The following is a 21,018-nucleotide window of genomic DNA, read 5'->3' as shown; positions in this document are numbered from 1 at the left end:
TTATCTTTACCTAAAATCATTGTTTATGCCGTGACATTTTAAAAAGCTATAATGACTGATGCTTGGAAAAAATTTCGAAAAGTTAGGAATAAAATAAAAATTTATTCTCTCGTACATGTTGTATGTTGTAAAGCAATGGTAATGTAGGGGAAAGGGGGAGGGGATGGGCAGGAGGTCCCACGGGAGCGAGGCGCGACATCCGCGGGGAGCGCGCGGACGTACCGAGATCCGGTGTATACTGTTATACACGATGTTAACTCAACTCGAATATATCATGAGATATTAAATTCAGTCGAGTTTCGTATTACTTATTTATATTAAAGGGGTAAAAAAAGGTGTAATTTACATCATTAGCATTATTTATTACATGTTGCAAAGATTTCAGTAATAATTATATTAAATCAAATAAGATACATATAAAAATAGACAGACTAATAGCAATATGAGAGTGATAGAAAACGGCATTGTTGACTATTCATATTATAAGGTATTGTACTGCTTTTTCCATCGCAAATTCCTTTATACACGGTCTCCACATATATTTAACTCTACAATCGTTAACTCCACGATTACGGGGCACATAAAATGCCTACTAAAGTATTAATTTTCGTTCATTGTGTTAGAGAGAAAATCAACAATGTGCCGTATCGGCGCAACACTAGAATAACCAAAATATCAACGCTTGCGTCCCTTCACTACATCTATCTGACACTTATTTTAAGTAACAAAAGCGCGCCATTCCTTTCATTCCCAAATTATTTTATCTACTATTGTCTAAAAATTGATAGCAAAAAACATATCAAGTAAAATTTAAGTTATCACCCATTTCCCTTATCTTTTCACATAATACAAATTATCGAATAACTTATTTACTGTTGGTTTCTGAGACCAAAATCTCATTATTAAGCACATAATTTGAAGAAACAGAGATAATAATATGTTTAACACACGGTTAGGTTAGTTCAATACATTAAAATTAATGAGAAAAATCTTTAGATTTACTTTCAGATATTTCATCTCTTGTACATGACAGCATCATGCATTAGCTCGCACCTAGCGGGGAAGCGATTACTGATCCAGGATCACTTCCGCTAGTTCCTGTAGGAATTTAGGGCTCCGGGTTGACATAAATAATCATCAACAACGGTCAATGTACCGTCAGACCTTGATATAGATCAGAGGATGTTACAATTTTTTTGGTATATATAATAGCCGTGGATGAAAATGTGCTAGACGAACATATAACTGTCTAACCGTTGATTTTTGAGACCAAAATCTCTGAAGAAATTTTTATTTTTGAACAAATTATCTATATATGTACTAGCTTTTACCCGAGACTCCGTCCGCGCGGAAAAAAAATAGAAAACGGGGTAAAAATTATCCTATGTCCGTTTCCTGGTTCTAAGCTACCTGCCCACCAATTTTCAGTCAAATCGATTCAACCGTTCTTGAGTTATAAATAGTGTAACTAACACGACTTTCTTTTATGTATATAGATAAATGAATCCCTATATCCCTTGATCACGCCATCACGCGTGAACGGCTGGACCGATTTCAATTTTTTTGTTTGTTGTGCTTGTTATTTTCAGGAGGTTCTTATGACAGAAAATTTAAAAAAAAATTAGATGGATGAATGGATAAATGGATGGTTAATGATGTTTGAAGGTATCTCCAGAAATGCTTACTGGATCTTAATGAAATTTGGTATAGATATAAAACATAGTCTGGAAGAACATATACGTTACATATTGTTTTTTTTCTAATTCCGCGCAGACGTAGTCGCCAGCTAGTTATATTATGATATTTTCACCCCTGTGATTATGTTTTAAACGGGCATTTTGATCTTTGGAGCCTACGGTAAAAGTTTATATATATTTTTACACTGGGATAAATACGAATTAACAAATCGGGAATAATAAGGGGATAAAATAAGATATTATGTAAGAATATAAAATATATTATCATTTTTAAACCTTACCACATATAAAAAGTGGGCTAAATTGCCAATATTTTAGATGTTACAAATTTCAACCTTTTGCTATAATTTAGTTTATTTGCCCAAAAAACAATTTTAGATGCCACAAATGTTTGCTGTTTTTAAGTTTATTACGAGGATGTATGAGAAAAAGGTTGTTAATTTTTTTATAAAAAATGAAACAATTCAACAGTAATTAAAAATGTATTTGTTTATATATTTTTATCTTCATTCTTCTGTTGTAAAAATGCGTTACGAATTCTTCCATTTTCGGCTTCATTTATAGCCGACTTCAAAAAGAAGGAGGTTATCAATTCGACTGTATTTTTTTTATGTGTGTTACCGCGAAACTCCGCCCCTGGTGGTCCGATTTTAATAAAAAATATTTTAATCGAAAGGAAGTGCTTGCAGATGGGTCCCATTTTTTTTTTTGCATATCTTCTTAATTAAGAAGATATGCAAAAAAATGTTATGTTTCGTTTCTAACAACTTCCAAACTAGTCCCTTTATGAAATCTGAAACAAATATTATTTCAAATTTATTTTAAACTAGCTGTCGCCCGCGACTCCCTCCACGCGGAATTAAAAACACATATTAGTAGCTTATACGTTCTTTCATACTATGTTCTACATCTGTGCAAAATGTCATCATCTGTTGAGCCGTTCCGGCGATATCTTCAAACAAACAACAAACAAAGAACAACAAAGAACAGAACAGAGAACAGAACAAAGAACAGAATAGAGAACAGAACAAAGAACAGAACAGAGAACAGAACAGAACAGAGAACAGAACAAAGAACAGAACAGAGAACAGAATAAAGAACAGAATAAAGAACAGAACAGAGAACAGAATAAAGAACAGAACAGAGAACAGAATAAAGAACAGAACAAAGAACAGAACAGAGAACAGAACAAAGAACAGAATAGAGAACAGAACAAAGAACAGAACAGAGAACAGAACAGAGAACAGAACAAAGAACAGAACAGAGAACAGAATAAAGAACAGAATAAAGAACAGAATAAAGAACAGAACAGAGAACAGAATAAAGAACAGAACAGAGAACAGAATAAAGAACAGAACAAAGAACAGAACAGAGAACAGAACAGAACAGAGAACAGAACAGAGAACAGAACGGAGAACAGAACAGAGAACAGAACAGAGAACAGAACAAAGAACAGAACAGAGAACAGAACAAAGAACAGAACAGAGAACAGAACAAAGAACAGAACAGAGAACAGAACAAAGAACAGAATAAAGAACAGAACAAAGAACAGAACAGAGAACAGAACAAAGAACAGAACAGAGAACAGAACAAAGAACAGAACAAAGAACAGAACAAAGAACAGAATAAAGAACAGAACAGAGAACAGAACAAAGAACAGAACAGAGGACAGAACAAAGAACAGAACAAAGAACAGAACAGAGAACAGAACAAAGAACAGAACAGAGAACAGAACAAAGAACAGAACAAAGAACAGAACAGAGAACAGAACAAAGAACAGAACAGAGAACAGAACAGAGAACAGAACAGAGAACAGAACAGAGAACAGAACAGAGAACAGAACAAAGAACAGAACAGAGAACAGAACAAAGAACAGAACAGAGAACAGAACAAAGAACAGAACAGAGAACAGAATAAAGAACAGAACAGAGAACAGAATAAAGAACAGAACAGAGAACAGAACAGAGAACAGAACAGAGAACAGAACAAAGAACAGAACAGAGAACAGAACGGAGAACAGAACAAAGAACAGAACAGAGAACAGAATAAAGAACAGAACAGAGAACAGAATAAAGAACAGAACAGAGAACAGAACAAAGAACAGAACAGAGAACAGAACAGAGAACAGAACAAAGAACAGAACAGAGAACAGAACGGAGAACAGAACAAAGAACAGAACAGAGAACAGAATAAAGAACAGAACAAAGAACAGAACAGAGAACAGAACAAAGAACAGAACAGAGAACAGAATAAAGAACAGAATAAAGAACAGAATAAAGAACAGAACAGAGAACAGAATAAAGAACAGAACAGAGAACAGAACAAAGAACAGAACAGAGAACAGAACAAAGAACAGAACAGAGAACAGAACAGAGAACAGAACAAAGAACAGAACAGAGAACAGAACAAAGAACAGAACAGAGAACAGAACAAAGAACAGAACAGAGAACAGAACAAAGAACAGAACAGAGAACAGAACAAAGAACAGAACAGAGAACAGAACAGAGAACAGAACAAAGAACAGAACAGAGAACAGAACAAAGAACAGAACAGAGAACAGAACAAAGAACAGAACAAAGAACAGAACAGAGAACAGAACAGAATAAAGAACTGCATAGTTCTATGAAAAAGTGTGGGAAGGAAAATAAAACTAAAATAGGCCGTGTTATATTTTGTGACAGCGCCATCTAGTGTATGTTGGTTAACGTAGTTATATTTAATTACAGCGCCATCTAGTGTTACATACCTCTGTACATGTCTGAGCAGTGTCCCTCTCTGCGTGTATCGTTTGCCGCAGCTCTCGCAGGCATGACTTCTCTCGCCGCTGTGTGTTTGCACATGTACAGTCAAATTGGATCGTTTTGCGAACGTCTTCTTGCATATACTTGAAATAATAAATTATTTAGGAAATTAAATTAAAAAAGCTAGAGAGTGACTTTATGGTTGAGAATGAATGGTCTTAAACATAAGGGTTTAAAGTTTTTTTTTTTTTTTGGAATGAAGTTTAAATGAATGAAAATAAATATTAGAACCGTAATAAACTATTGAATCTGCTAAATAAATAAAAAAATCTAATAAAATTAAACATTAACGATATTAATTTTTTTTAAAACTGTATTAATATTAATATTTGGATGAGACGAGTAAAATAAGTCAAGACATCAAATATTTCATAATATCTGCCTACCCTACTAGTTTAAGGTCTTGAATTTAAACTTACCTACAGCTATAAGGTCTAATACCGAGATGCATTCGCTTATGAATTCTCAATAGTCTGGCTTCTGAGAACACTTTCCCGCACATGTCGCAAAGGAATTTCGACGTTATACCGTGTTCCTTAAAGATCAAAATAAATTAACAATTTAACTGTGGTTTTTGACTGCGTTATTAACAAATATTGTCGTCTCTTAAATTCTTTTTGCAAAGGTAGAGACAGTATGTGTCTTTGTCATCTTATATATATAAAAGAAAGTCGTGTTAGTTACACTATTTATAACTCAAGATCGGTCGAACTGATTTAGCTGAAAATTGATGGGGAGGTAGCTTAGAACTAGGAGACGGACATAGGAACTTTTTTATATTGTGTGCATTTTTTATTCCGCGCGGACGAAGTCGCGGGTAAAAGCTAATTTAAAATAAATGTCAAAATTTATTTTTTTATAATGTTACATGGATATTGGAACTAAGAAAAACATTTCTATCAGTAATACCTCAAAGTATAATAACACTTTCAATGCGATTGTGGTCAAAATGTCCCAATGCCTACATACATTATAAATGCAAAAATTTGTATGCATGGATACTAAGGATGTATGGGTATGGTTGATATTTGAACAGATTTGGATGAAATTCAGAACAAAGATTACTGTCTACAATTTAATATTTAAGGGGTTTTAGGGTTTAGTACTTGACTTGCAATCTTCAGGTCCTGGGTTCGAATCCCGTCATGTACTAATATGTTTTTCTATTTTCGATTTACATATGTACATTTATCTGACATTACGATGAAGGAAAACATCGTGATGCTGCACATATCTGAGAAGAAATCCAATGATATGTGTGAAGTCAACCCGAACTTGACTAGCGTTGACTATGTCCTAGTCACCCCTAACTTAGGGTAGGCTCCGAGCCCCTCATTGGGGACGTATAGTGAGCTGATGATGATGATGACTAACAGTTTATTCATTTTTTTAATTCCACAAGAAAGTTAGTATTCTAAAGACAAAGGCAGCAGTGAAGGTGTTAAATAGTTTTGGGTCATTCAGATTGTGTTCAAGTACCTTTAAATGTAGTGTAAGAGCTTTTTTAGAACTGCAAGGCTTCGAACAATGAACACATAGAAATCTCTCCTCAACATAAGATTGTGGGTGAACTGAGCGGATATGAACTTGTAGGTACCTGAAAAAATGCACATTACACTCTAACATCTATGCTATGAAGAAAGAAATTTGGGCAAAAATTTTTGAATTTTTATTTTTATATTCGTATTTTAGAGCATACTATATATCAATCGGTAGCAAGCAAGAAAACGGCCATCTGAATTCGCCGAAATAGCGAAACGACCGCTGTTCTTAGACATCCGCAGTTAAAGATGCTCTGCCTACCTTTAACCAACGGAAAAAAGGACGCACAGACAGGATAGTTCCCCTTCTAATGTGTCCCCTCTTCTACTTCCACCAAATCCACTTAACCTTCCTATCCTATTCCTAAGAAAAGGGTGGGAAGGAAAAGAGGACTAAAATTACCTCTCCGGCACCACACATCAAAACTTCCTCTATTTGTACTATTTTTTAAATATGAATAAAGTCTAATACATTTCAAGATATTTAAAAAAAACGACTACAGTTTTTTTTTTTTGTTACAAAACTTTTGTGAGTTGAGTTATATTAAATCATCACATTTTTGGGCAAGAAATCTATAATTTTTATTGTACACATTTTCCGAACATACTGTATATGTATTTCTCACCTGTCCATATGAAAGGCGACTCCACAAACATTACATACAAAAGGTTTATCCCCTGTATGTATGTTCTGATGCTGTTCATACCATGTTAAAACTTCAAAACCTTTATTACATTTATCACAAGTGTACTGGGGAAAAAAACAAATATAATCATATCTTACTAATATTATAAATGCGAATGTTTAGATCAGTGTTTCTCAAAGTGGGCGATAACGCCCCCTTGGGGGCGTTTGAAACCTAGGAGGGGGCGATAAGGGGCCCAAAAAATGGGGGGCATTGAAACTAATTAAAGTAATGAAATTGTGGTTTTTAAGTTTTGGGCTGAATAAAAATTAGGGCGCTCTGAAATATAATTAATTTTCAAAGGGGGCGGTGAAAGAAATAAGTTTGACAATCACTGGTTTAGATGGATGTTTATTTGAAGGTATTTCAGGAACGTCTCAAAGGATCTTAATGAAATTTGGTATAGATGTAGGATATAGTCTGGAAGAACATATAGGCGTTTTCTTTTTTAATTCCGAGAAATTATTACACACTTGAGAATGCAACTTCTATGACTTTTTTCAACTATGTATTCTACCAGACTATGTTCTACATTTATACCAAATTTCATTAAGATCCGTTGTGCCGTTCCTGAAATACCTTCAAATAAACATCCATACATCCATCGCATTACTAATATTAGTAAGAAAGTAAGATATATACAGCATTTCCACTTTAAATTGTATAATCACTTATTATATTACAGACTTAAAAACATGTCTGTTGGAATAATAAGCCTATAATTAAACCTTTAAAAAGATAAAACCCTTTAGATAATTAATTTATCAATTCTCTTTCCTATTAACTTTGAATAATTTAGATAAACAGTAAAGTTTTACGGCTGGATTTGGATAATACTAGAGAAGGGAACAAACTATGTGATCATCAACGCCCATTGACAATTGCAACATTAGAGGAAATGCAGATACTTTTTCGCCCTTTAAGAAAGATTAAGTTGTTGAAAGTTGAAAGAAAATTTGTTCAACTACGCTATATTTATCAAAAAGAACAATTTTAAACTATCTTTTACGCGCGACTTCGTCCGCGCGGAATAAATAAAATGCACACAAGATAAAAAAAATCCTATGTCTGTCTCCTAGTTCTAAGCTACCTCCCCATCAATTTTCAGCTAAATCAGTTCGACCGATCTTGAGTTATAAATAGTGTAACTAACACGACTTTCTTTTATATATATAGATTAATATTGAGACTGTAAAGAGTTATATCTCAATTAGATTCCCTTACACATGTATCTCTTTACTTCGGATAAGATTGCTTTATAAATTTTAGTAATTCATCCTATTAAAATGTATACTTACAGTGTATTCTTTCTTATGTCGTTTTTCATGTTGCTTCAAAGCACCTTTATATACAGTACTATATCCACATCGGAACTTACAAGGGACTTTCAAACCGTCATGTACCCTGCCATGTCTTACTATATCCGATGCTACTTTATATGTTCTACCTGAAAAATAAATTAAAAAAAACCTTGATACTATATTACTAATATTATAAACTGGCTTTTATCCGCGACTCCGTCCGCGCAGAAAAAAAAATAGAAAACGGGGTAAAAATTATCCTATGTCCGTTTCCTGGTTCTAAGCTACCTGCCCACCAATTTTCAGTCAAATCGATTCAGCCGTTCTTGAGTTATAAATAGTGTAACTAACACCACTTTCTTTTACATATATAGATTTTTAGATAGACGGATATTTGCTTGAAGGTATCTCCGGAACGGATCAACGGATTTGGATGAAATTTGGCACAGATGTAAAACATAGCCTATTAAATATATCCATCCATCCATCTAAACATTCGCATTTATATATATAAAAGAAAGTCGTGTTAGTTACACTATTTATAACTCAAGGTCAACTGATTTAGTTGAAAATTGATGGGGAGGTAGCTTAGAACTAGAAGACGGACATAGGAACTTTTTTTTATCTTGTGTGCATTTTTTTTTATTCCGCGCGGACGGAGTCGCGGGTAAAAGCTAGTTTATAATATTAGTAAGATTAAAATAATATAAAGTCATACATACCACATAGTTTACAAACAAATGGTCTCTCTTGTGTATGACATAAAATATGTTTATTTATTTTAACTTTACTCTGAAATAACTTATCACATTTTCTGCATTTATATTTGAAATTATTATCATCTGTAACTATTTCATAAATATTATCTTTTGCGTCTTTATTTTTATTATTTTTATGGTCTTTACTATAATGTTTTACTAAATCTGTTTGTGTGAGAAATAATTTGAAACATGTTAAACATTTTTTTGTATAATTTTCTGTTATTTCCATTTCATTTGATGACGTTTCCTGTTTTTTCGGATGCTGAAAGTAGAGGGACATTAACCTTAGTAAAAGAAAAAAAATGACTAAGGCTTTAAATGGACAGCGCCATCTATTAGATGCTTTTTTAAACAAATATTTTAATTTGAGCTGAATAAACTTATTCAAAAAATACTTTATTGTTTTGAAACATACTTGAACAAAATTAAAAAAGTTTCGGGAATGTTAAAGAACTTATGACTAGTGAGATTCAAAGTACTTTATTCATCCATCCATACATTCAGCCTCGTAACGCCCACTGCTAGGCATAGGCTTAAGTACTTTATTACTGATTTAAAAAATTTCTTCCTGTGTCCAAATAAATGTTGGTTTAATATTCTTTATGACTCTTTGGGGAAGAAAAATTTAATGACTTATCAAAACCAGTTCTGTTGTTTAGGATCTAGGCTGTTACAAAAAAACTTACATACATACAAACCCACATACATAAAAACATACTTACTATCTTTTACTATTTACACTTAAAAACTAAGAAATGGTGTATTTTCAGCTAGATACTTTACCATATAAAAAAGGAAAAGCATGGAATGTAGATAAAAAGTGATGATTGAAAAAGATATTTTCAATATTCAACTTACCTTTTCATTCTTATGGATGTCTTCTTTACATTTTTTAATAAAAGATAAAGAAAGATTATCATCATAGTCAGAATTATCTACTTCACTAAATTTTGGTTGACTTGCGTCTTCATTTTCGATTTGTTCAATTTTAACATTGTTGTATTTGTAATGCTCTTTGTTTTCTTTTTCCGTCTCTACTTTAAAATAGATTATGTCTTTAGGTAAGTAAGTATTGTTTTTCAGTCTATTTAAAAGTATATTTTGGTTGCTAATTATAAGTTTACGAAATGAAGACACTTCTTCAATTTTCTGTATACATAATTTGCAAATTCTTGGCAGAATTGTAATTAAAATCTGAAAATTATATTTACCTTTGTTAATAAAGTTATATAGCAGTTGAAAAAGCATGGATAGAGATTTTAACTTACGTCTTTTCCAAAACATTCTGTAATTTTAGTAACAACATCATCGTTACGCGATATACTATTCACTTGTGAACGATCTATTAGGCAAATGGTGCAAATATTATTTTCTTCGTTTAAAATAGAAGACATTTAAATATATTTATAGGTTTTGTTTGTGTAAACAAACTATATTTCTTGACTTATAGAAGCGAGTAGCATGTAAGTGTAACTGTCAATGTTTATTTGATCATAGAGTAAACTATATTTATAATGTTGCCATAAAATAAAAAAATTGAATGCCTCATCGTGAATAACTAATGAAAATCAAAATATTTTTTTGTGTTTTAAATTAATTTATTTGAGAGTTTTCGGTTTTCCAGTTCTTGTTTGCTTGAGGTGGACTAGTTTTGTATGGGTGCCGAGACTACTGGACTGCGTGAACTTCGCCGGACATATTGTACACTGGAACGGTCGTTCGCCAGTATGTGTTCTAATATGAGATTTGAGAATAGATTTTTGCTAAAAAAACATAGCCACATATAAAATTATGTATTAATTATTTTGTTTAAAGTCTGCTTTTAGTCTTTAACGTTCTTAATGAGAAAAAAAACTGTCTTTTGCTCATTATAGATGTCAGGATGATCAAAAATGACAGTAACACAAAGTATACCATAGACAAAAGGGGTTAAATTAATCTGTACACTGCAAAAACCATAACTTACGTCAAATATCTTATCGCACATAGTGCAAGGGAAGATGTACGGCCTTTTGTATCCCTCGTGTGAAATCTTTTTATGTTTCTTTACGCACCAACTATTATTGAATGCCTGAGAAAAATACATAACAAATAATATTTATTACAAAAAATATTAGAGACGGTTCTATTTGAATTTTGAGGTTATAAATACCTTTTCACACAAATCACATTTATAAGGTCTTATATTAAGATGTATCCTGTTCATGTGGCGTTCCAAGTCTCGTTTAATTCCAAATCTTCTGTCGCACTGCGTACAGAGATATCTGAAAAATACTAAAATATGTACTCAAAGGGAAATATTAAAGTTATTTAAGAATTTCAATGTACTCACTGTAATTCGCTAGGGTTGACATGTCTCGCTGTCAACTTTAAATGTTGCTTTAATGTATTTTCAGACTTAAAACTTCTGAAAAAAGATTGTTTTTTTAATTTTAAAAACTATCAGAGGACAAGGACAGGGGAACTTATTGGAGATATCTCAATTTGAACCGGTAGATATGTCAAAGTAAATTATGTGTAAATTAAGTGTGAAAAGAACCTGTTCGTGCTGTAACTGTCATTTAATTTTTTCTTTTAACCGCGACAGCAGCGCCTTTCTTATTTTCTCAGATATTACGTTTGCTTATTTGACGATTTGTATTAGATTTTAATTGTACAACGATATATATCCTTTATAAATAAACAAGGGTTTAAGCAAATTTAGAAGTCATTTTTAATTTTTGTTTGACAGAAAGAACGCGCGCTTGACAAGTCCTGTACATACAAAGTCAAAGATCTTATTCAGAGTGTTGATTGGAACAAGGATATATATTTTTTAGAAGGCCTATAGGAATTGATAATTATTTTTTATATAAAACTAGCTTTTACCCGCGACTCTGTCCGCGCGGAATAAAAAATAGAAAACGGGGTAAAATTATCCTATGTCCGTTTCCTGGTTCTAAGCTACCTGCCCACTAATTTTCAGTCAAATCGATTCAGCCGTTCTTGAGTTATAAATAGTGTAACTAACACGACTTTCTTTTATATATATAGATAGATATAGATGATTTTTTATTATTTTAATAATACTTACTTATCACATTCGACACAATAGAACTTCTTCTCAGAGGAATGTTTAAGACTGTGGGCTTTAAGTTGTGACGGAGATTTAAATGCTTTACCACATTCATTGCATACAATTGTCTTTTTTAATTCCGCTGGCGGAAATACTGTTGGATGACGTCTAAAAAAAACAATGTTCAAGAAAAAAAATCTGTCTAGATTACTGGACAAATTGTAATCGGTATTTTAGTATATTTCCTTACAATTGTATATGATTTTTGAGTACATCTTTGTTAGCGTACGTCTTCATACAATGCGCGCATGTCACACGTCTATCTTTGTGTCTGTAAGTGACATGTTTCCTTAAATAATACCGGTCTCTGTAAGAAAAAAAAAGTCGGCTTATGCGGTAACATACGTACAAAAGTACCATACCTGTTTTTTTTTAAACAACAGAGAAAACTAGAGAGTATAAACAAGGGATATCGCTAGCCGATGATCTAGACTAGATCTAGAGGGGGTGGTGGTTCAGATAGGATTTTTTTATGCCATAGGTAATGCTTATCAATTAGGTAATGGAAACTACCAAATAGTTTTTGAGTTTATATATCGATATCTTAGTATTTCGAAGTAGATTTTTTTATTTATCTATTTTAAATTTTTTCTATTCTTTGCTTTCTCCGATTAGAACCAACGCCAGAAACATCAATAAGCGAGAAACATCAATAAGCGAGAAACATCAATAAGCGAGAAACATCAATAAGCGAGAAACATCAATAAGCGAGAAACATCAATAAGCGAGAAACATCAATAAGCGAGAAACATCAATAAGCGAGAAACATCAATAAGCGAGAAACATCAATAAGCGAGAAACATCAATAAGCGAGAAACATCAATAAGCGAGAAACATCAATAAGCGAGAAACATCAATAAGCGAGAAACATCAATAAGCGAGAAACATCAATAAGCGAGAAACATCAATAAGCGAGAAACATCAATAAGCGAGAAACATCAATAAGCGAGAAACATCAATAAGCGAGAAACATCAATAAGCGAGAAACATCAATAAGCGAGAAACATCAATAAGCGAGAAACATCAATAAGCGAGAAACATCAATAAGCGAGAAACATCAATAAGCGAGAAACATCAATAAGCGAGAAACATCAATAAGCGAGAAACATCAATAAGCGAGAAACATCAATAAGCGAGAAACATCAATAAGCGAGAAACATCAATAAGCGAGAAACATCAATAAGCGAGAAACATCAATAAGCGAGAAACATCAATAAGCGAGAAACATCAATAAGCGAGAAACATCAATAAGCGAGAAACATCAATAAGCGAGAAACATCAATAAGCGAGAAACATCAATAAGCGAGAAACATCAATAAGCGAGAAACATCAATAAGCGAGAAACATCAATAAGCGAGAAACATCAATAAGCGAGAAACATCAATAAGCGAGAAACATCAATAAGCGAGAAACATCAATAAGCGAGAAACATCAATAAGCGAGAAACATCAATAAGCGAGAAACATCAATAAGCGAGAAACATCAATAAGCGAGAAACATCAATAAGCGAGAAACATCAATAAGCGAGAAACATCAATAAGCGAGAAACATCAATAAGCGAGAAACATCAATAAGCGAGAAACATCAATAAGCGAGAAACATCAATAAGCGAGAAACATCAATAAGCGAGAAACATCAATAAGCGAGAAACATCAATAAGCGAGAAACATCAATAAGCGAGAAACATCAATAAGCGAGAAACATCAATAAGCGAGAAACATCAATAAGCGAGAAACCTCCATAAGCGTGAAACTCGTGTTAAAAAGAAACTTCAAAAAGCGAGAAATATATCACAGTGTCTTGGACTCTCGCTGATTCAAGTTCCACTGTCCTTCATGAATTACAATAAAATTTACATCGCTTCTTATATAAAAAGTTTATCTCGTGATTTGAAATAGACTAACTAGTATTAGTTTTTATACTAAATATACTCACGTGAATGTCCTTGGACAGGATTTACATTTGTAAAGTACAGCCACTTTGGAATGATAGGAATTATAATGATCCCTCATACACGTCTTTTGTGTAATGCCACATATCAAACATTTGTAACGACTGCAAAATAAATATAGTACTGTTATTTATATATTTATTTACTATTTTTAGTCCGCGACTAGTTAAAAAAAAATTGATTAGTATCCTATATGTTCTTCCAGACTGTCTACGTCTGTGCCAAATTTCATAAAATCCATTGAGCCGTTCCGGAGATACGGAGATGCGAAAGTTTAAATGGATGGATGTTTGTTTGAAGGTATCTCCGGAACGGCTCAACGGATCTTGATGAAATTTGGCACTGATGTAGAACATAGTCTGGAAGAACACATAGGCTACTAATCAAGTTTTTTTTAATTTCCGTGCGGACGGAGTCACGCGCAAAAGTTAGTATACATATCTAATATATAAAATTCTCGTGTCACAGTTTTCGTTCTCGTACTCCTCCGAAACGACTTGACCGATTCTCATGAAATTTTGTGAGCATATTCAGTAGGTTAGAGAATCGGCCAACATCTATTTTTCATAGCCCCCCCCCCCCATTTTTTTTTACCTGCGCGCGGTCGGATTCGCGGGCGACAGCTAGTAGTATATAATATACTAAATAGCGGTTACTTGAATTCACCAAAATAGCTATGTGTTCGCTGTCCATAGACATTCGTAATTGCAGATGTGTTGCCTACCATTAATCGACGAAGGAAGAGACGTACAGAAAAAAGATATTTTTCTTTACCTTTGCCTCCTCTCTTCCGATAAATTCACTTCCCCTTTCCATCCTTTCCTTACAAATGTGGGAAAGGAAAGACTAAAACTATCTTCCACGCTATACTTATCGGACTGTACAAGGAATTACTTAAACTTGAAGTCTGTCTTCTTTGTGGTCGTGGTATAAATTCTGTATAAATTCGAAAGAGACCTATTGTCTATACTCAGCTTTCGCTTCGCTATTTCGGCGAATTGAAGCGACCGCTCGCTCATTCGCCAATTTATATTATTAAAAAAAAACTTACATTTGATGCAATTTTTTATGCTGAAACAATTTTTCATCTGTATCCATTCTTTGCTTACATACATTGCATACGTAATTACCTTTATCCTGGAAAAAAAAAAAATAACAAAAAAAAAACATTTAATATAAGTAACCATATAAAAAAAACTAAAAAATTCTTATGTAATATGTGATAAAGAACAAGATAAAAAAACCACGAAATTCCCAATGAAAAAACGCAAAAAAAAAATTATTTTTTTTTTCAAAATAATAACGATTTTTTTTGTCTTTTTTTTACCATTGAATTGCAATAAAATTTATGAATTACCTTACTATGTAATTCCATATGTTTTTGATAGGTAGCTTTATATGCAAAACCTTTTACGCAGTCCGTACATTTGTACACACAATTAATGTACGTTTTTTCATTAGCCTTAATATTTCTCTCTTGCATTAATTGTTCACTATTTATATAAAACTTTTGTATTGATGTTCTTTCTAAAAAAAAAAAAATATTCAAGATTTTAAAGCTATGCTTATTAATTACAGTCTATTAAGGTGTGATTTTGCGGGACACGGCATACTGCAAACGGCAACTGCTGCGCCGAATGTGGCGAATGCCCTCTTTCGTGTGTTCCGAGGGGGGGCATCATAGGGTGATGGGAGGGGCCTAACATCCCTGCTGCCCCCGCAGCACGGACGGCGAAATGCGTAAATGCATTGCCTGCGTCAACACAAAAAAAGGAAACTGCAAACGGCAACGATTTTTACCGCAACGGCAGACAGCCACGACAGTTGCAATCTTACAAATCATCCGCCTTTGTCTGCCCACTGCTGGACATAGGCCTTTCCTACGCCTTCAACAGTATGCGGTCTTCCGCATCCAATAACTTCCCGCCACTAAGACTTCAGTTCTGGAGGGACGACTGGCGTCGCTACAAATGAGTACTGCAAAGCAATGCTGTCTGTCGTTGCGGCATATTCTGATGCCGTCTGCCGCTACTGTTTGCCGTATGCAAAATCACACATAGCGTTAGTATAAGTAACCATTATGAGAGGTTAAGACACTTAATCTAACACAGAGTCTTCTAGTGGTGGCCTTAGTGTAGATGTTTAAAGTAAAAAAAAAATCATACAAAATCGTACCGATTGATTTTTTCAGTTTAGATTTTTCAAGTGCTTCCTTTGTTTCTAATTCTTTAAATAAATCCATAACATTAATAGAATTCACATCATTGTTTATTTGACAATTTGTTTCTTCCATTCCATTAGTAACTAAAAAGTTAAAAAGCAAAACTATATTTTTACCATTTTTCGCATCAAAATAGTATTAACTGTTATCTATATATATAAAAAAAAAAGTCGTGATAGTTACACTATTTATAACTCAAGAACGGCTGAATCGATTTGACTGAAAATTGGTGGACAGGTAGCTTAGAACCAGGAAACGGACATAGGATAATTTTTACCCCGTTTTCTATTTTTTATTACGTCTTATATAAAGATTCCTTTAATCAGAGAGAAAAACTGAAAGCTCTAAGTAGGTGGCGTTAGCGTCAAGAATGAGCTGTCATCTGTCAAACTTTTTATACGTTATTTTAGTGATTTAAAAAAAATTATTCCTGTGCATTTTTAATCTTAATTTATACTATAAATGAGAAAGTTAGAAGGTATCACAAGAACGGCACAATGAATCTTGATGATGTCGGGCATAAATGTATAACATAGCTTAGAAGAACACATAGAATACTTATTAAGTTTTTTAACATCCGCGCGGATAGGGTTGCCAGGTCGTTAAATTACCAGACCGGACAGACCAGCCAGTTTGGCCGGACATTTGGGTAGAAAGGTCGGACACCCTATATTATTTAGAATTTTGTCTCAGTATTAATAGGTACACTCTTGTTTGGGAAATGTAAAAAGCCTAACAAAAGCCGGACAACTCGGATACCGTTTATTTTGGCCGGACACGCAATCAAAAAGCCTACCTATATCCGGCTTTATCCGGACGCCTGGCAGCGCTACGCGCGGACGAAGTCGCAGGGAACAGCTAGTGTTACATAATACCAACAAATGTATCATTACTTGTGCAAAAGCAAATGCAACATGTTTCTATACCGGTATTTAAACAGTGTAAACACATACCTACTGCAGCTTTCCTTTTTCTACCTTTATTTATTCCTTTTTTCTTTTTAACAGTTTTCTTTTGTATTTTTATTTCATTAATATCAGTATCACATTCAGCGATGTCTGAGAGTTCATTTTTTATATCTACTTTTATATCTAAAAAGATTTAAAATATGTAATTATTTTTATAAATAAGACAGATAAGATCTAGGATTGTTGATTTGAACCCAATATCACATAATTAGATATCCATATCCTTATCCATTAGGCTACAGGAGCTTCAAGGCTATGGAATTGTATCTAAAATATTAATTATTACTTTTCTTTTCTTCAAATTTAATATTTTTATTCAAAATTATTTTTTCCAAATAATTTACCTATGAAATCATTATCATTCCGCAAATAATCTTCAAATTCGCATTTCATTTCATTCTTAACAATACATTCATTATATACTCCATATTTATATACAATAGTTGCTTCGTCTGTTTGTACATCAATACCAGATAATTCAATTGTATCTAAAACTGCTATATTGAAGTATGGTTGCACCATAACATCAATTGTTTGGTCTGAAAACTTTAAAAAGAAATCTTACTAATATTATAAATGCGAATGTTTAAATGGATGGATGTTTGTTTAAAGGTGTAAAGGCTCAATGGATTTTGATGAATTTCAGCACAGATGTATAATCTGGAAGAACACATAGGCTACTTAATAAGTTTTTTTTTAATTCCGCCCGGAGTCGCAGGCGACAGCTAATATTTTTAATATGAATACAATGTTGTATTTGGTCATTTAGGTATCAATTTTAAAAATTTATTACAGCTTGAATTCTTTCTTTACATTGTAAAAATGCCTGATAATTAGCTAATTTAGCAGTAAAGTTAGCATACTGATTTGACATATTCCATCGTAAAAAATTACTAATTTGATCTGACTAGCTACTATTATTAAAAATCTATTCAGCACCATTTTGTCGCATATTAAATTAATTTTAGAATACAAATTCAGTCAAACCTGGATAAGCGAGAAACTTGGGTAAGGGAGAAACCTCTTTAAGCGAGAAAAATATCAAGATCCCTTGGACTCTCGCTTATCTTTATTCATCTATACTTACAATAACCTAAAGCACTGTTAAATATAAATAAGTACCAATTAAATTAAATACTTATAGATACTTACATTATGCAAATTAACTAAAATTTGATTATTTAAAATTTTTTCTATTAGACATTCTGCATTTTGTACATGTTTCTTGCACACAAAACATAGAGCGAGAGCATCAACCTGAAATATAATAATATACCATGGGTTCAACTGAAAAATATAAAAATGTTATCTTTGTTCTTCCAAAGAAAATGAAAAGCTTAACAATAAGTCTTTGTAAATTTTTTTGCACTGTAATTCTTCATTTTAATCGTGCCAGTAGGACAGAAGTGCTCAAAATCAGCACTGGCATACACCTAATATAATGTAAACAGTAACTGGCACCAGTGTGCTACAATCCATGCCACACTAGCACTACTGTCTTACTGTACAGGCATAAATGTAATATAATATGTCTTCAATTTGTCATACATGGTTTGTAGTTTGAATGTCTTCTAAGCAATTAAATAATTTCTTTAAGATGTTAAATTATTTTTACATAAAACCATGACTTAATCATTTGACTGTATTTGTATACTTTACTATAAATAATAATGATAAATAAAATTACCTTAAATATAATTTTCAAATGTTCACTCTGTAATTTGTAGTACAGTATATTTCTATCTTTGGACTTGCACAAACAGTTCACACAATAGGAAGACGTTGTCATTTCTTCTTCTTTAATTAATTCCATTGCAAAAAAAGAAATTAAACTTAATTTATTTTTAATCACGTTATAGTAGCGCCATGTTTTTTTGTTAAAAGTGTATTCCTAGTTTTAAAAGTGTGACATGTTGCGCTGGCCAAAAGTGTACTTGAAGATACAGATAATATTTGTGTACGATTTGATATTTACTTGTTGGCGCGCGAGAAGTTTATATTTAAAATTGTAACCCTTGATACGCTTATTTAGTGCTTGCAAACATAAACACTGTGATCCAATAGTTTTCTTTTTCGAGTTTCCACTTATGGTCGGTAATAAAATCTTTTATTGTAGGGAAATTGGTGAAATAAGAAATTTTATTGCTGACTTGACGACCAATCATTTTGGGTGTGTTCCGATATGCACTGCGACCACTGTAGAGTGTGACGTCAATTCAGTATACTGTGAAGCCGTTCCTTTATAGCCAGTTGTACTGGTTACGAGCTAAAACGGAACGCAATCTCGTATACTGTCAGCCGCATTTTTTGACGCGACATTCAAATGAGTGTAATCAAGTTTTCTAGTACATTAAAAAAACTGTTTTAGAGTACTGTCAAATTAAAAATATTTTAATTAATATTAATGATAAATTGAATTTATAATGTAATAAAAATAAGTACTTTTTCATAAACAGAATATGTTTTTCATTATCAACACAGTCTAATAAGGTTAATTTTTGCAATTCTTCCATTGTTTTATTTATTAATCCAAACTAATTACAGAACTTTAACATTTCTGATTAAACTGTAGTTTTGTTTATAAGATGTGAGGCACTCGGGTGGTTTTGACTGATCACGTGATCAAAGTACTGCGAGTACCTTACCTCGAAAACGCCAGTGCTCACAGTAGAATATGGCGGCGATTTATGACGTCATATATTTCCCTAGGGTACTGCGGCAGTGTACTGGCAGTCCATAACGGAACGAATTTTTCTACAGTGATAGCACTGTGCAGTGCTCGCAGTGTATATCGGAACATACCCTTTATGAATTTGTTGTTCAGTTACAGTCGTATTGTCAATGTCACTGTCATTAAAAGGATATGACGTCACCTTTTGTCATCCATATGACACAGTCACAGCTTTATAATTACAGCAAAAATCGTAAAAATCTTTTCTTAGTAAAATTCTTATAACATTCAACAACTGTATTTTAATTTATTTTATTACGATTACGTGTTAGTCATGTTTTAACATTTTTTTTAAATATAGAATATAATATTTATATCCTACCCGCAAAACCTAATTCATCAGATAACGTCTGAATTTTTGATAATTTTAGATTTCAACTTCATGTATTTTATAATTTTCTACCTTCATAATAGTAATTATGCTAATACAGGCTTGACTTAAAAGGTCATATAAACTTGAAAACTTCTACATATTATCGTATTTTCGGTTCAAATATTTTAGGAAGTTTTAAAATCAAAGTAGTTCCTAGTTTTATAATCATCATCATCAGCTCACTATACGTCCCCACTGAGGGGCTCGGAGTCTACCCTAAGTTAGGGGTGACTAGGCCATAGTCAACCACGCTGGCTAAGTGCGGGTTGGTTGACTTCACACATATCTTTGAATTTCTTCTAAGATATGTGCAGGTTGCATCACGATGTTTTCCTTCACCGTAAGAACGTCGGATAAATGTACATATGTAAATAGAGAATAGAAAAACAAATTGGTACAATTTTTATAATACAAAAGAAAATTTCAAAAGGCTGTTAGTTATTTTTCGTGGTATATTCACCTACTAAACTATTACTTTGTTAAAACTGAAACAAAGTACTATTAAGTTTACAAAATCTAAGTGTTTAAGTTGTTTGAATTTGTTGTTATTATATTAATAATATTAATTAAACTTAATAAAATCGTTATGTCTGATATTATTTACATGATAAATTATGAAAAACTTAGCTCGATAGTTGCGATAATTTCGAAGAACACTGGTGCATTGTCATGACATTCCTCGAAATATACAATACTGATACTAGACCCGGTACCCCGCATATACATCATGCCCGGCATTGCACGAGTCAATTCTGCCTTTTTGTTTGGAATAGTGAATTTTTATTATTATTTTTATGCATTTCTATGAAGCCAATAACTCTCATTATATATGTTTAGTAAATTGGAAGTTTTATCACAATCGAATATGACAT

The 21,018-nt window shown here is 32.7% G+C and overlaps 2 protein-coding genes across 2 annotated transcripts; both read right to left on the bottom strand.

The window, feature by feature from the left end:
* Positions 1–2,444: 2,444 nt before the first annotated feature.
* LOC123722327 (zinc finger protein 567-like) lies at positions 2,445–10,146 on the bottom strand. Its single transcript, XM_045683805.1, has 10 exons — positions 10,056–10,146; positions 9,646–9,981; positions 8,749–9,049; positions 8,024–8,172; positions 6,666–6,790; positions 6,313–6,403; positions 5,978–6,124; positions 4,918–5,033; positions 4,444–4,581; positions 2,445–2,490 (listed from the first exon to the last, which is right to left on the bottom strand). Exons 3-10 carry the CDS (start codon positions 9,014–9,016, stop codon positions 2,445–2,447), a joined length of 1,080 nt encoding a protein of 359 aa, XP_045539761.1. The 5' UTR covers positions 9,017–9,049; positions 9,646–9,981; positions 10,056–10,146.
* Positions 10,147–10,375: 229 nt separating this feature from the next.
* Positions 10,376–19,204, bottom strand: LOC106716724 (gastrula zinc finger protein XlCGF26.1). The gene is made up of 14 exons (XM_045683804.1): positions 18,730–19,204; positions 18,195–18,299; positions 17,387–17,588; positions 17,028–17,165; positions 16,029–16,157; positions 15,211–15,380; positions 14,905–14,990; positions 13,838–13,957; positions 12,093–12,209; positions 11,861–12,010; positions 11,120–11,194; positions 10,940–11,051; positions 10,754–10,858; positions 10,376–10,550 (listed from the first exon to the last, which is right to left on the bottom strand). Exons 1-14 carry the CDS (start codon positions 18,853–18,855, stop codon positions 10,386–10,388), a joined length of 1,800 nt encoding a protein of 599 aa, XP_045539760.1. The 5' UTR covers positions 18,856–19,204; the 3' UTR covers positions 10,376–10,385.
* Positions 19,205–21,018: the final 1,814 nt, after the last annotated feature.

This window comes from Papilio machaon, chromosome 23 (assembly GCF_912999745.1).
Source record: "Papilio machaon chromosome 23, ilPapMach1.1, whole genome shotgun sequence".
Taxonomy (NCBI): Eukaryota; Metazoa; Arthropoda; class Insecta; order Lepidoptera; family Papilionidae; genus Papilio; species Papilio machaon.
This window is presented reverse-complemented; position numbering and strand designations above follow the sequence as displayed.